The sequence below is a fragment of the Clarias gariepinus genome, chromosome 12, assembly GCF_024256425.1.
Source record: "Clarias gariepinus isolate MV-2021 ecotype Netherlands chromosome 12, CGAR_prim_01v2, whole genome shotgun sequence".
NCBI classification, from domain to species: Eukaryota; Metazoa; Chordata; class Actinopteri; order Siluriformes; family Clariidae; genus Clarias; species Clarias gariepinus.
In genome coordinates this window covers 10,084,280-10,098,563 of record NC_071111.1, presented here as the reverse complement: position 1 = coordinate 10,098,563, position 14,284 = coordinate 10,084,280, and the positions used below count along the sequence as shown (strand labels likewise).

General features: G+C 34.3%; 1 protein-coding gene across 5 annotated transcripts in view; it reads right to left on the bottom strand.

The window, feature by feature from the left end:
• Positions 1-6,335: 6,335 nt before the first annotated feature.
• Positions 6,336-14,284, bottom strand: part of LOC128534031 (coiled-coil domain-containing protein 136) — a 43,543-nt gene continuing 35,594 nt past the window's right edge. For 3 of the 5 annotated variants that reach the window (XM_053508286.1, XM_053508285.1, XM_053508288.1), the window contains 2 exons: positions 12,659-12,773; positions 6,336-7,910 (listed from right to left, as the gene is read on the bottom strand). In XM_053508286.1, the coding sequence (XP_053364261.1) occupies positions 12,669-12,773 (105 nt within the window). In that variant the 3' untranslated portion in view covers positions 6,336-7,910; positions 12,659-12,668. The remainder of the gene's footprint in view (positions 7,911-12,658; positions 12,774-14,284) is intronic. The other 2 variants (XR_008361444.1, XM_053508287.1) reach the window with 2 other exon arrangements.

Here is a 14,284-nt window from a genome sequence, read left to right as displayed (position 1 = left end):
ATGCTCTTCTGGATTCATGGTGAATTTTCTCAGAACACCAAACTTGGTAACATTTTAAAAACTCATGAAAACTTTTTCCACAAACAGATCACAGAAAAACATATGGTTTATTCTCTAATTTTGCGTAATTTCTTTCTTTGATTGGACAATGATTTCTCAGTCTTGTTACTTTATTTTTTTCCTTCAAAGGCATTAAAAAAGTTAAAAGAAATTCCTTACACCTAAAATTATATTTCACATATCTTAAATTTTGTCTTTGTTGATGACATCATCTATCAGTTAAGCATGAAAAAAAAAAACAGTCGGAATGGTCTTTTCACACAGCATGACTGCCACTGGATAATCCCATGGAAAAAATTAAACGCCCTGAAAATTAGACATTTTTACAGCAAATGATTTCATGTAGATGATAAAAATAAAATCTTATAATGATGTTTTTTTTAATTATTATTATTTTGGAAAGACAGCCCTGTTTGCTTATTTACGCTGGCTGCCACCACTGATATGGATCTGACCCCATCCAGTTGACCTAATGCAGCTTTCTTATACTGTTATTCAAAAATTATTTAAAAAACATCCATATCAAAATAGTTTATACAATTTTGTTATTGAACCTAATAGTATAGATCAAATGATATTACCAATATAAATCAAATAATATTTATCAACCACTAAAAATCTCAGTAGCTCTTCATCTTAATGTTATATATATGAATAATAATGGTACAAGTCTAATGAACTTTATGAAGGTATATTAATCTAAGTAACTATGCATCTTAAAGCACATAATTTTCAGGATTCAGTATTATGTGAGCATGTGAATATCATTACCCAGTTACAAAATGACAAAAGTATTCATCTCATAAAAATATTGTGATGTAATATAATTTTTACCATATTGTGTTTTAAGCCAAGATTTACATGGACAAATTAAACATTCCTCTTAATAAACCAATATTATTGGAGATTGGCAAATTGGATCTAGACTACCTTCCATCAAAATATTATTTAAAATCATAGTAAAGACTGTAAACAATCTAACATGAGTAAATCTATAAAGAAAGTGCTGCATTCTAGCTAAGATTATACTATACATATTTGCGCAAGGCATTTTCAGAACAATAGAGTTTATTGAGGACAAATGAGGATGGGTTCCTTATCGAGTCTGGTTCCTCTTAAGGTTTCATCCTATTGTCATCTCAAGGAGTTTTTTTCTCTTTTTTTATCACCATGGCTTGCTCTTAAGGAACAAACTGATAGTTATAGTACAGAGAAAATTCTTTTCTCTGTACTGTGATATTTTTTTATTCTCAATTTAAATTCAATTGAACTTAATACTACAACACAATCTGTCAACACTGGAAACCTTAAGGTTGACACTGAAATTTCAAACCTTTCAAACCATCGTGTTCTCCCAGATGCATAATATACAGGTCATTAGCATAGATGACTAGAAGACTACATCGATAAACTACTTTATTTCTTTTGAATCATTTACAAAATGTACAATTAGATTACCAAAATACATCAAGTTTTTATGATTTTTTACACAAATAGACACTGTACAATACAGTTTAATGAAGCTGAGTAACACACAGACAGTCAACAGCATCTCCACAGAGTTACAAACTATACATTTCAAAACATCATCACCTTCCAGATTTCACTCATTTTTAGATTGAACCAGACCAATGTAGGACCACACTTTTAATTACAAGTAACAAAATGGAAGTAGGTATATTTCAGTGTATTCAAATGTGTAATGGACCTAAAATAGTCTGAAAAATTATATTTAAAGGCATTACGAAACACAAATCATATTTGACGAGTATGTAGAAATCAAAGGTAACAAACTAGTTAACTAAGTATTTTTAGAGATTGTAATTTTTTTTTTTACTCAAATTTTCACAGGTAATTTCGCAGGTACAGTGACTCTCATGTCAAATCTTACTGTAAACTAGGTATTAACCAGGTATGTGTGTAGAGAAATTTTGAAAGTACCGGGTTTCTGGTATAAGTACTTTGTTCCAAAAATTTTAAAACATTTTAAATAAAATACGTTTCGAAGCTAAAACTGTTCTTACAATTAAATATATATATATATTTGTTATATTTGTATATATATATATACATATATATATATATATATATATATATATATATATATATATATATATATAATGTGATTTTTTAACCTGCGTAAATTTATGGTATTTTCAAATGAGAAAAACATGTACGGCCTTTTGTTTGCAATAACCAAGCTAGCTAACAATCTAGCTAGCTTTGTACAGTATAACTGATTTTTTTTTTTTTTTTTTTAAAGAAAGTGCTAATTAGTTTACTGTGGATGCTGTGAGCATTGCTGAACTAGATTGAGGAGAGCTTTCCTGACTTTGCAATTGAGGATGAAAGTTTCTTTTAGACTAACGTGATCAAGTAGAATGCAGCATAAGGAAAAAAAATTAAACAAATAAAAAAATCAAGGAATGTACAAAGATACCTACCCAGTGCTATTGAAACTATACCACAGACATACCTGGTACATATTTAGAAATGATGGGACCATATAAAATAAAGGAAGGAAGGAACTATAAATAGACATAAAGAAAAAAACATAGAAAACTTTTGACAATACAAAACAAAACAGAGAATAAATTGACTTAATAACAAAAATTATTTTGTACAAAAAAAAAGAAAAAATATTAGAAACTGCAAATGTAGACTTGTGCTCTGCTTGACATTTTTAGTTTGGAAGAAAGATCCTTACTGCAAGTGCATCCACAGTGAGAAACATGCAAACACATTCAGGTTTACGGGATTTACAAGCGCCCACCGCAGATTATCATCTGTGTTCCTTAAATAAAAAATAAAAAAACTATACAAAATCTCAATATCTCTGCTGATATAAGAATTCTTTCGATTTGTAGGCCTCATGTTCACAGTACATCTCATCAAAGCTGCATACCTTTTCATCTTTTCTACTATACAGTACAAATGACCAGAAAAGAAGTGGTTACTGTGTTGCATGCGTTATCAAGTCACACTATCGGCAGATCAGGACACATTCAGCTGCACTAGCATAGAAGTCTAAAGACAGGATCTACTGTAGGAAGACAGTACTGTACAACACTGTAGGCTTTCTGTAGATAAGCCATGTACAGGAGAAACACACCTGAATAGATTTCAACTCATGAGTTCTCTAACAATGTTTCGACGTTACAAAAGAGGCACAGGCTTTTATGTGCATTTATTTTCTTCAGCTACATGTCAGCGTTGTTGGTGTTTGGTTTGTAATCGGATGAGGAGAACTTGTTGTTCTGTTAGAGTAATGTACAGTATATTGTGTAAAAGGACAATTTTTTTTCAAATAAGTTTGCAGTAATATTTACTTAAGTTAGGCTCTGTTATCGCTAACGAAATGTTTCAGCAACTACTGTATGAACAGTCAATCCCTTTATTTCTCTTACTTAAACTTACGCAGCTTCTCTTGTTCCTCAAGAAGCATCTATAAAATCTATATAATCTAAAGCTACAACTTTAACACTGACACAGGAGACTCCTTCCATACTAAATACCAAATAAATATATAGTTACAGAAAGCATGACCATACAAATGTCATGTAAAAGTCTTTGCGGAAGTTATTACTACGAGGGGCATTCAAGTCAAACTCGACTTTTGTGCAGAATAACAGAACACAGTTATGAGAGTAAAAACTGGGTTAATGCACTTATTCACAAGTGCTTGAATTCCATCAAATTAGAATTTTTTTAAGGTAAAAAGAAAGACCAAGCTATGATTGGTCTGCCTAATTCACATCTAAGACACTGGCCTCCCATGAACTCCTTCAATGGACCAAACATGTGGAAATGGAAAATGTGGCAATAACTCTCTGACGAGTTCCTGCAACTTGCCAGTGGTGTTTGTAGAATGATTGTGTGTACAGTTCAGACACACAGACGCGTCTCTACCACAAGTTGGCAACACGTTTAATCTATTGATTTTTCAAATATCAGGTGTTTTGCTCTCCGAATTTTCATGGGACCAACGGCAGTGGGCTCTGAGCCACCTCAGTCAGGATCGTCAATTACGGATGTATGGCCTTTTTTAAAACATTTGCAATCTCATCACTGTATTGTGCTTGAAGCCTTATGTAAATGTTAGTTGGTTTGTAAATGCCCTTCAAATGAGATAATTCCTATCAATCAGGATTGACCTGCATACAGCGTTGTGGTATAAAAGACAATATAACACTGTTGGCTGAAGGCATGTACTGTACTAATAATCGGTTATATACTATACCGTGATACGAAACACTTTCGATAATGTTATCGCACTTTATTACAAAGTTACCTAAATATGCAGTATTTATGAGCCACTTTGTGCTTTGAAGATAAAGCAACCAGGCAAGTATTCAAAAAAATATGGGTTTTTTAAATGTGAGAGTGATAGCATACAATGCTGTGCTCATTCTATCTCTCATGCTTTCTAGTTAATGTTGATGTTTGTGATTCAATGCCTTTAAGAACCTCAATCCTGTTCATTAACCCTGTACTCTTGGGGGGAAAACACATTTTATATTTCATTTAGTTGTTGTGCATCTCCAGAAGGAGAAATCTCAGTTGAATGAACCAACAAGGGACCTTTATTTATAGGTTTTAACATTTGATTGATGTTTTAGGGATTAAAACTCACAACCTTCTAATTACTTGCCAACTACAACAAAATTTTTAAGACTGTTCATGGAGAAATACAATTATCACTTTTACATCATGCAAAGATTATCATTTTCAATTAAACCTCGCTAACATATTTTTTTTTTTTTACACAAAATAAATTTTTTAACAGAAATTTCATCAGTTGTGCAAGTTCACATTTAGACATTTAGGATTTCTTTTTTCTAAGTAAGGCTGCATGTACTTAAGATAAAGCTACTGTATTTGTGCTACACATCTTGGTTTTTCAAGCAAATGGATTTTTTAACATTTCTTTTAAATTTAGTGGCATTGTTATGTTAGGAATGAATGAATAAAAAAGGAATTCATATGGATTTTATAAACAGTAATGTTTGATACTGTATTTCACTGGAGCTAATTAAGGGACAAATTAGAGTTACAGTAAATCCACAGCCTGTCCTGGGAACACCATGGATGACTAGCAAAACCACTCATTTACACTTAGAAGCAGTTTGGAGTAGTAATTCACCCTGCTGGCATGGTTTTTGAGAGAAATCCATATGAACAAGATGAAAAATCAGAAAGCAAATGCTTTGTCTAATTTTGTGACTTATATACATAAACAGTTATTACCAACTTTCATTGTAATGCTTTACCGAATAAATTTAATACCAAGTCAGGGCAGTCTCGTCTTAACGTCTTTAATGCATAAATAATGGGAGTTGAGTCAGCAGGAAAATTAAATTTTGTGGCCTGGAAAACAGCAAAATGTAAGCCTTTCAAATATCTAACTTTTTCTATTAAATTACTGTACATTTGATTTAGTTTAATTGTCATTGAGTACAGTCCAAGTACAAAGCCAATGTACAATGTGCTATAAGCCAGAACTGTAAAGAATCAGGGGAAATAACTCCAAGCAACTGATTTTGAGACACTGAAAAACTGATTTTAAGACACTTAATATTGTGCTCATGTCTACGTAGAATCAATTAAGATTTTATTGCAGATTTGATTTTAAATTTGAAGACAACTTTTAATTTCATGATCCATGTTTTTATATATATATATATATATATATATATATATATATATATTTTTTTACATCATGAAACAATACTGGAGACAACTGAAATATGTAAAGCCTTGTTAATTGGTGATTTCTGAGGCTGGTAACTCTAAATGAACTTTGATGTTTTGGTCTTCTTTTCCTGCCATGGTCTTCATGAACGCCAGTTTTACCATGTTGCTCGATGGGTTTTGCAAAAGCATTTAACAATACTGTTCTTGCAAGAAATGTTTTAGAACAACTGACGTTCCTGTCTTGAAAATAACAACTGACTGTCATTGTCGATACTTAATTACCTAATGATATATGTGTTATTCATAGTTTTAAAATCTCCAGTATTGTTCTAGAATGTAGAAAATAAATCATTAAACAAAAACATTGAATTAAAATGTTTGTCCAAATTTTTCAACTGGCATTGTACGTTATATTGTAAGTGTCAGTTGTGCCCTGCAATAGACTATCTTACCATGCTCAGTATTTTCAGGTTGACTCTGGATTCACTGTGACCCTGTCCAGGATGAAACATCTACAGAAAACTAATGAATTATCTATTTATTTATTTATTTATTTATTTATTTATTTATTATTAGTAGTAGTGGTAGTAGTAGTATTCACTGAGCAAGTCTCTAGGTGATAAAAGATGTCTGAAGAGAAACTGCATCATTTGCTTACCTTCTTCTTTGGAAAAAAAATTCTTAGGAACCATTGTGAAGCTGCATATATGAGGAAAAGCTACTGTATTTATGCTACATTTCTCTTCATGGTGTTCTGTATTGTGTCTCTGAAATAATGCTGCCAGATATCTGATTCTGAGACACTTGTGGTCATGTCTCTGATTCATTTATTCTGCAAGTTTACCTTATAACTACTGACAATCCTTGACATTTCTTTGGTTCTCACGCTGGTAAATAACAGACTCCAGATATACAAAATATCATATCCAGAGCCAGTTCTAGACCTTTTGTTAACTCCTTCGGACAGGAAAGGATGATGCTATGCTTCATGAGTATCCAATTGAGCAGGAAATGCTTATGCTCCCCTGAAGTGGACTTTATAATTTTGTTTTCCATTTAAATTCTCATGAGTGGTATACAGAGCCAAAAACAATGAAGTCTTACTGATTGTGAGCTGCACTGTATTAGTTGTTTGAGAGGAATATTTGCTCTGAAATATGTCTCTCTGTAAGGTCGATAATATCACTCCAGGAATGTTTTTAGATTCACTACATTTCAGATTTTTACAAAAATAACTTTCTCTTCTACTGTATATGTTAGTTATGTTTAACATCATTCCATCAAGTCATATTAATAACACGCATATATACAAAATATCTATTCTACAGAAAATGGTAATGATAACCAGTGTTAGAATTTATACAGCAGTTCTTTAGTAGTGTTTCATACTGTCAGTGTAAATATTGTATACATAAGTTTATGATTGTGTTGTCGGTGAGGTTTGATATCATAATCCTGTAAGTCTCATCTATGACTTGTCACCATCTGAACAGTTTTACCTCCTTTTAAATGAAATGAAAAATACTTTAAACTTTACAAACTGACTGATCCAACAGTTAGGTACAGAACATATACATTTAACATTGTTGCTGGTTAAACTGTCTAATGCATGCTTTACAAGAGATAGTTGCTTTTGCTCTATTGTAAAACTAGCTAAACAATATATCATAAAAAAAAAAAACCTTGTCTGTACTGTATTTGAAAAGTAATATACGACTGGAAGAATCTGAGTATCACATATTACATGCTGTCACAGTACATCTGAAAAGCAGCACGTCTAAAGCCAGAGACTGTCCAAAGCAGGGGTGATGAAAGAGGACTTGAGGCACACGCAGCCAGAAGCAAGAAACAAAAGCAACACATGTGAATGTGATTGATTATTTTTCTTTGTGCTTTTCTTGTTTTTTTTTTCTCTCCACTGAAACTGTGCAGTCTGTTTCCGCAGAGAGTTTGATTATGGCAGTAGTGTATATGTGTGACTGTATCCATGAATATTTACCACAGAAAAGATAAGCAGGCAAGTGAATAGGATTGACCTGATCGAGGTCACTTCCTGTCAGGACTCAGCCGAACGCTCGGGTCAAACTGGGTACAAGCAAAACAGCTGCTGCTGCCATGGCAACCAGCATAACGAGGTTCCAGTCTCCCTCTTCCTCCTAGGGTCAACAGGAAGAAGAGTGTCATTCAGATGTGTACACGATAATTTGTCAGGTAATTGTTTTTTTTTACGAAACAGATCAGCTTCTATGTATGTTAACATCAACCAAATAATGTACAAGCACTTCAGAAGTCAGCAGAAGGTCACCACTAGGATCTGCTAGGGAAAGAAAGGGTTCTCAGTGGTTCTCTGGATGGTCAATGGTTCTAGTGTTCTAAACAGTATCTACCTTACTTTTTTCTAAAAGGGAAACGTTCTGTTATGGGTTTTTACTTAGAACGTTTAGGTTCAAAATTTGCTGTGAGAAGCAAGGATGATATACTTTCCCACCGCTTTTAATCAAAGTCCCACTGAGCTCATGTATGAGGAAGAGGTAGGAGATAGGATTTACTCCATCTGTTACCAATTTTGTCTGGCTTTCTTCAGCTTTTCAAAAATGCAGGTAGGTAAATTAGCTTTGCTAAATTGCCCCTGGGTGTGAATGTGTGTGTGTGTGTGTGTGTGTGTGTGTGTGTGTGTGTGTGTGTGTGTGTGTGTGTGTGTGAGTGTGTGTGGTGCTTTGTGATGGACTAGCATTCTGTCCAGGGTGTTTAACCTCCTCACAGCTGTGTTCCCTAAATAGACTTGAGATCCGCCACCCTGAACACACCATTGAAGATAAATAAATAAACAAAAACAACATGGGAGTTTAAGGTAAAACATATAGTATACTAATACCCAATAGCTATCACCTTTAACAAATTCTCAATATTCAAATTGGCATTATTTCCTCTAGCCAATGGCGATTCCCTTGAAAGCCTGGGTATTGATATACTGGGCCCCCAACCTTGTTCAAGGCAGCAATTTTAAACACAGCATTTTTAAGTCACTCAGTATATTTATACATAAAAAAAAAAAACTAAGCTATGGTTATAGCTCGACTAGGCCATTTAACTGGACAACCGCCCTTGTGCCATTATACAAGAACAGCAGATAAATTGATTTATTCCAACTCTGCTACAATAGGTGGCCAGTGGTTAAGGTATTGGATTACTGCTTGAAAGGTTCCAGGTTCAAACCCCACCACCACCAGGTTGCCTTGAGCAAGGCTCTTATCCTTCAACTGCTTAGATGTAAAATAAGGTAAAATAAATTTTTTTAATTTGCTCTGGATAAGGATGTCTGCCAAATGCCATGATGTAATGTAATGAAGGGTGGCGCATACAGTATGCCCCCTTTCAGCTTATTAGTATTGTATTTCCGGTTGGCCTATTACATCACAGACCAAAAAAAATCAAGAAACAAGCTATTATTAAACTTTTAACACCTTTCGAGAGGTAAAAACAGTGGTTTTCTCTCATTGTGTGTATGTGTGTGTGTGTGTGTCCTGCCCTATAAGGGATGTATTAGTTTGGTCCCGCTGCTCAGTAATGCTGAAAAAAAAGAATCATATTTTTAAAAAGACTGCTGATTACTACAGGTCTCAGGGTGCACATGACACGCATGTCATTACTTCATTTCTTACTGAGCGTGGCAACTGCACTGCATGAAATCTAAACCTCCAATAGATTCATAAATCTCCATTTCTGACTGTTGTATGCACAGCACAGTATTTTGTGCTATACCACATTTATCATGATCAGAATTCACCACTGGTTCAGGCTCAGGTCACTGCTTGAAAAGTTTTCATAGCAGTTTATATATTCACTCAAGGTGTCAGCACCAGTGAAGCCAGAATGGCCAGAGGCAAAACATATCTGCTCGCTGTGATTTTAATACATGAAAGACCAAAGCGAGTTGAATGGGTGATCAAAAGGAAAAGTAGCAGGAACACTTCCATGCTGGATAAGTAGCTAAGTTGAACTGATATTTTAAATCAGATGTAGAACTCTTTCTGTTTTTTTTTCAAAATCTGATTTAACTCTGCTATAGGATGCATGAAATTTACAAAGGTTCAAATTGAGGGTAAAGCCCCTATTTTCCATGCACTAAGGCCAGGATTTTTTGTGTCAAACATCAGGCCTCCTGAAAACGCCATTAAAAATCAGGATGTGGTTCGAATGCATTATTAAGATGTCTACTATATGTAGAGAGAGTTATCTTTTCAGAAATAGCTTATCTGATTCAACTGAAAAACTTTCTACATAGCTTTTGAGGATTGTGAGTTTGAATACTGACATTTACAGAAGGCTTTAAGCACAATACACTGATAAGACTCTTAGTAAAACATTTAGTTAGTAACCTACAGTAGTAACCCAGTGTAAGTACTTTATCTATCCATTGACAGAAACTTTAAAGCACTTTTTGTAAGTCGCTCTGGATAAGAAAAGCCTAAATGTAAATGCAAATGTAATTTTAACATTTGAATGGTGCAAAGAAGGCTGTATGTCTGTGAAGGAGCTACCTTTTTTACCTTTTTTTACCTTGATGGTACTGAAACACTGGCATACGTGCATTAGATTCAAGATTCACAAATTTTTTTTGTCACATACATGTTTGTACAAGTACAACAGTAGTGAAATGCTGTAGTGTACTAAGTAATGCATTAGTGCAGCAGGGGATTATATAGAGAAATAAAAGGAGGTTTTACTCTTATAACTGATTTCTGTTTTGATTCTGCACCATCAAAAGTCCCAGTTTGACTTGAACGGCCCTTGTATGTGCAAGAAGAAAGATAGCGCTTTACTCTGAGTGTGTTTCCACTAGTGGAGCAAGAGTTAACAGGTACAGTTGGTTAGCGTCACCTGTCTTGAAGAAAGTCTGTTAGCCTTTAACCTCACTTCTAAATGGTGCATGACAAAGGAGAGACGTCTGGTGCGTGGGAATGGACAGGGGACCAAAATGGAAAGAAAATAGAGAAAAATCCCCCCAAAAAGACTGTTTATTTAGTGCTAAGACCTAGAGTTTCAAGTTTTAAGTTTCATGAAAGTTTTCAAAATGTGCAAAGTTTAATAAGTCCACATTTTTAAACTATTGAACCTAATTTAACCTGCAATCATTAAAAAGGAGGTTGAAGACAAAAAAAGAAAGAAAAAAAGGGCAAGACTAGAATGAATTCTTAATAGGTCCATTCTATATAGAGTGCCAACAGCTGAAGGTTTTCCTTTTTGAAAGAAAGATCCTGTGTCTTAGTAGAAATCTGTAGAACTTCTGAACCATTAACCATCCAGTGAACACTTAAGGATCCCTTAAGGAGTATAGAATGCAATATTATGGATCTTGGTGGGTTTTGTGTGCTCAGGTCCTCAACAGTTCAAGTCATCCTAATTGGGTCTTCCTGAAATCTTCCTTTAAAGAGAAACTCTGTTATAGATTTTCACACACAACCTTTAATGGGCTCCAAGAAAACAGACCTAAGAATCTGTCAGAGTTATTACATAAGTTATTACATTTATATAAAAGTTTAGATTTATTCTGTTTTTTTTTTCTTTTATTGATTCTGTGAGTTGAGTTGCTTTATTCTATAATTAAAAATATCCAGCCAGTTAAAGTATTATTGAGAGAACTATCGGATAGATGTTGATTTGTAGTGACACAAAGAGTACATATTCATCAGGTAGTAAGAACCTTTTTACTTCAAGTCAGGAAAATAGCATTTTGGTCTTGTATCTTCTGTATGCAAATAACTTTATAGTCTTAAGATGCAAATATTTTAAAAGAAAGATGCCTTGAAGACATCTATTAAACAATGTATACATACTGTGAGAAAGGATGCAAAGAACAGCAAAGTGTAATAAACTAAATGTTGATATTTGATTAAAAAAAAACTCTTTTTGTGTACATTTTTATTTTATTTTCCTTTTATGTCTTTAAGGGTTTTCTGACATTGTATGAACTTTCCCATGCCTCTCTCTCTTTTTGTTCTTAGTTAAATGTCTATAAAACAACTTCTTCGTTGTTCTTGGGTACTGTAACACTCACCTGAACCTTCTTGTTTCTATATGACATGAGTATAGGCTTTGATGTCATAGACTCAGTAGCAGAAATGGATTAGTGTTTATATACTGTACCTCTTTTGGATATAGGCGTGTGTGTGTGTGTGTGTGTGTGTGTGTCTTTCTCCTGGTTTAGGAGCCAGCCAGTAAGCATACCGGGACATAACTTAATTTAACAATGTAATATATTGCTTTCGTAACTAACATACAAACATTTCTCTGTAACACTTCACTTTGTTTTTGCAAAAGTAAAACTTGGAAATGTTTTAGTACTTAGTAATGCAGAAGCCATAACACAAACATTGCTGAAGACTTTTGCGCAGTACTGTCCAACGAATTGATCAAGCCACGACAAATTACACATAGAAATGAAGGTTTCTGACATGTTTTTGGCCCTAAGACTGTTTTTTTCCAGCATGTTTATTAACCTGGCTCGTTACCCAACATGAGGATTGCAGGAAGAAATCCAAAGCAAAATTTAAAAGTTACATACAAGCGTTTCCATGTGTTTTCTTGGTAAAATGTGTTTATGGCTTCTTGAACATTGTGTAATTCGTATCAAAGTATGGTATCAAAAAATTCCAGTCATTTTTTGTAGTAAAATCTGCACAGCGACATCAGATAGGATCTTTTAGACTTGCTCGTATGCTTCAATGGTTGTGAAACAATGTGCACGTCTCTAAAACTTCAACAAAAGAGTACAGCATTCAACATTTACGCTGCAATAATTCTGATCATCCATTACCATTAAAACATATCGCATTCCTTCAGTTTGTGTGTCCAGAAGTCAAATTGAGATTGTCATAGAGAAAGAAAAGGCAAAGCGCCGTACCTTTCCCAGTTTAGGACAAGAGCTCCGTCCAGCAGCACCATATCAGCGCCATTATTACAACCATTCCTATGAAGGGTATGGAGAGAACAGGGGACTCAGATGGAGGACAGGAGTTCTGAGAGGGGATAAAACACAAAAGAATCGCAGGGACAGATGAGGGGAGGAAGTGATGAAAGAGAGAAAAATAAAATGAGGTGAGAGACGGCATGCATGATATAAAACGTAAAAAAATTATAATTCAATGTGAATATAAGGGTTTACAACAGACAGAAAATGTGTATATATAAAATGTGTGCAGAGACAGAATGAGGAGATGAAAAAACAGGATAGATAGACAGATAAAAAGACAAACAAACAGAGAGACAGACAGACAGACAGACAGATAGATAGACAACATGATGACAAAGTGGCCAGACGGACAGAAAGACAGATATATAGAGGCAGAGTGATAGATAGATAGATAGATAGATAGATAGATAGATAGATAGATAGATAGATAGATAAAAGGACAATGTGATGACAAAGTGGCCAGACGGACAGAAAGACAGATATATAGAGGCAGAGTGATAGATAGATAGATACAGTAGATAGATAGATAGATAGATAGATAGACAGATAGATAGATAGATAGATCGACAGACAACATGATGACAAAGTGGCCAGAAAGACAGATAGATAGATAGATAGATAGATAGATAGATAGATAGATAGATAGATAGATAGATAGATAAAAGGACAACATGATGACAAAGTGGCCAGACAGACAGAAAGACAGATGTATAGTGGCAGAGTGATAGATAGATAGATAGATAGATAGATAGATAGATAGATAGATAGATAGATAGATAGATAGATAGATAGATAGATAGATAGATAGATGGACAACATGATGACAAAGTGGCCAGACGGACGGACAGACAGACAGACAGACAGACAGACAGACAGACAGACAGATAGATAGATAGATAGATAGATAGATAGATAGATAGATAGATAGATAGATCAGCAGGTTTATAAGGAAACATTTAATTAGTTCAAAATTTTATATTGCATTGTGTGTGTGTGTGTGTGTGTGTGTGTGTGTGTGTGTGTGTGTGGTGATTGCAGGGTGTATGGTCACACAGGGGTTAAAAAGCAACAAAATGAAGCAATGGCAGACCACAGGAAAGGGAAAACAGAAAAAAAAAAAACACTGCTATTAGAACATGCCAATGATGGTTAAATTACAAGACGCAGACTTTACACACATCCCATCAATCATCTAGGGTCAAAGGCCATTTAAAGGTCTTTCCACACTGTATAATTAGTACATGCTAGCAGAGGAACTCTGACAGCATCACAGTGTAAGCAGGCTCAAAATGATAACACCAGCACCATGAGGGCGAGCGAGTGATGTGAGACAAAGTACTCAAGCTGGACGGACAGAATATCTTTCCTGGAGTCAAATACAGACATTAAAAATCAGGAATATGGAATCTGATTTCAGGAACATGAGTATGGTGCATTATTTTAGTGCACATTGGTACACAAGCATTAGTATGGTTGAGGAAAGTCAAACTTGTTGTCAGATTTATTTTAAGTTAGGTTTGTTATAAGAGTTAAAATAAGATTTTAATATGAGAACTA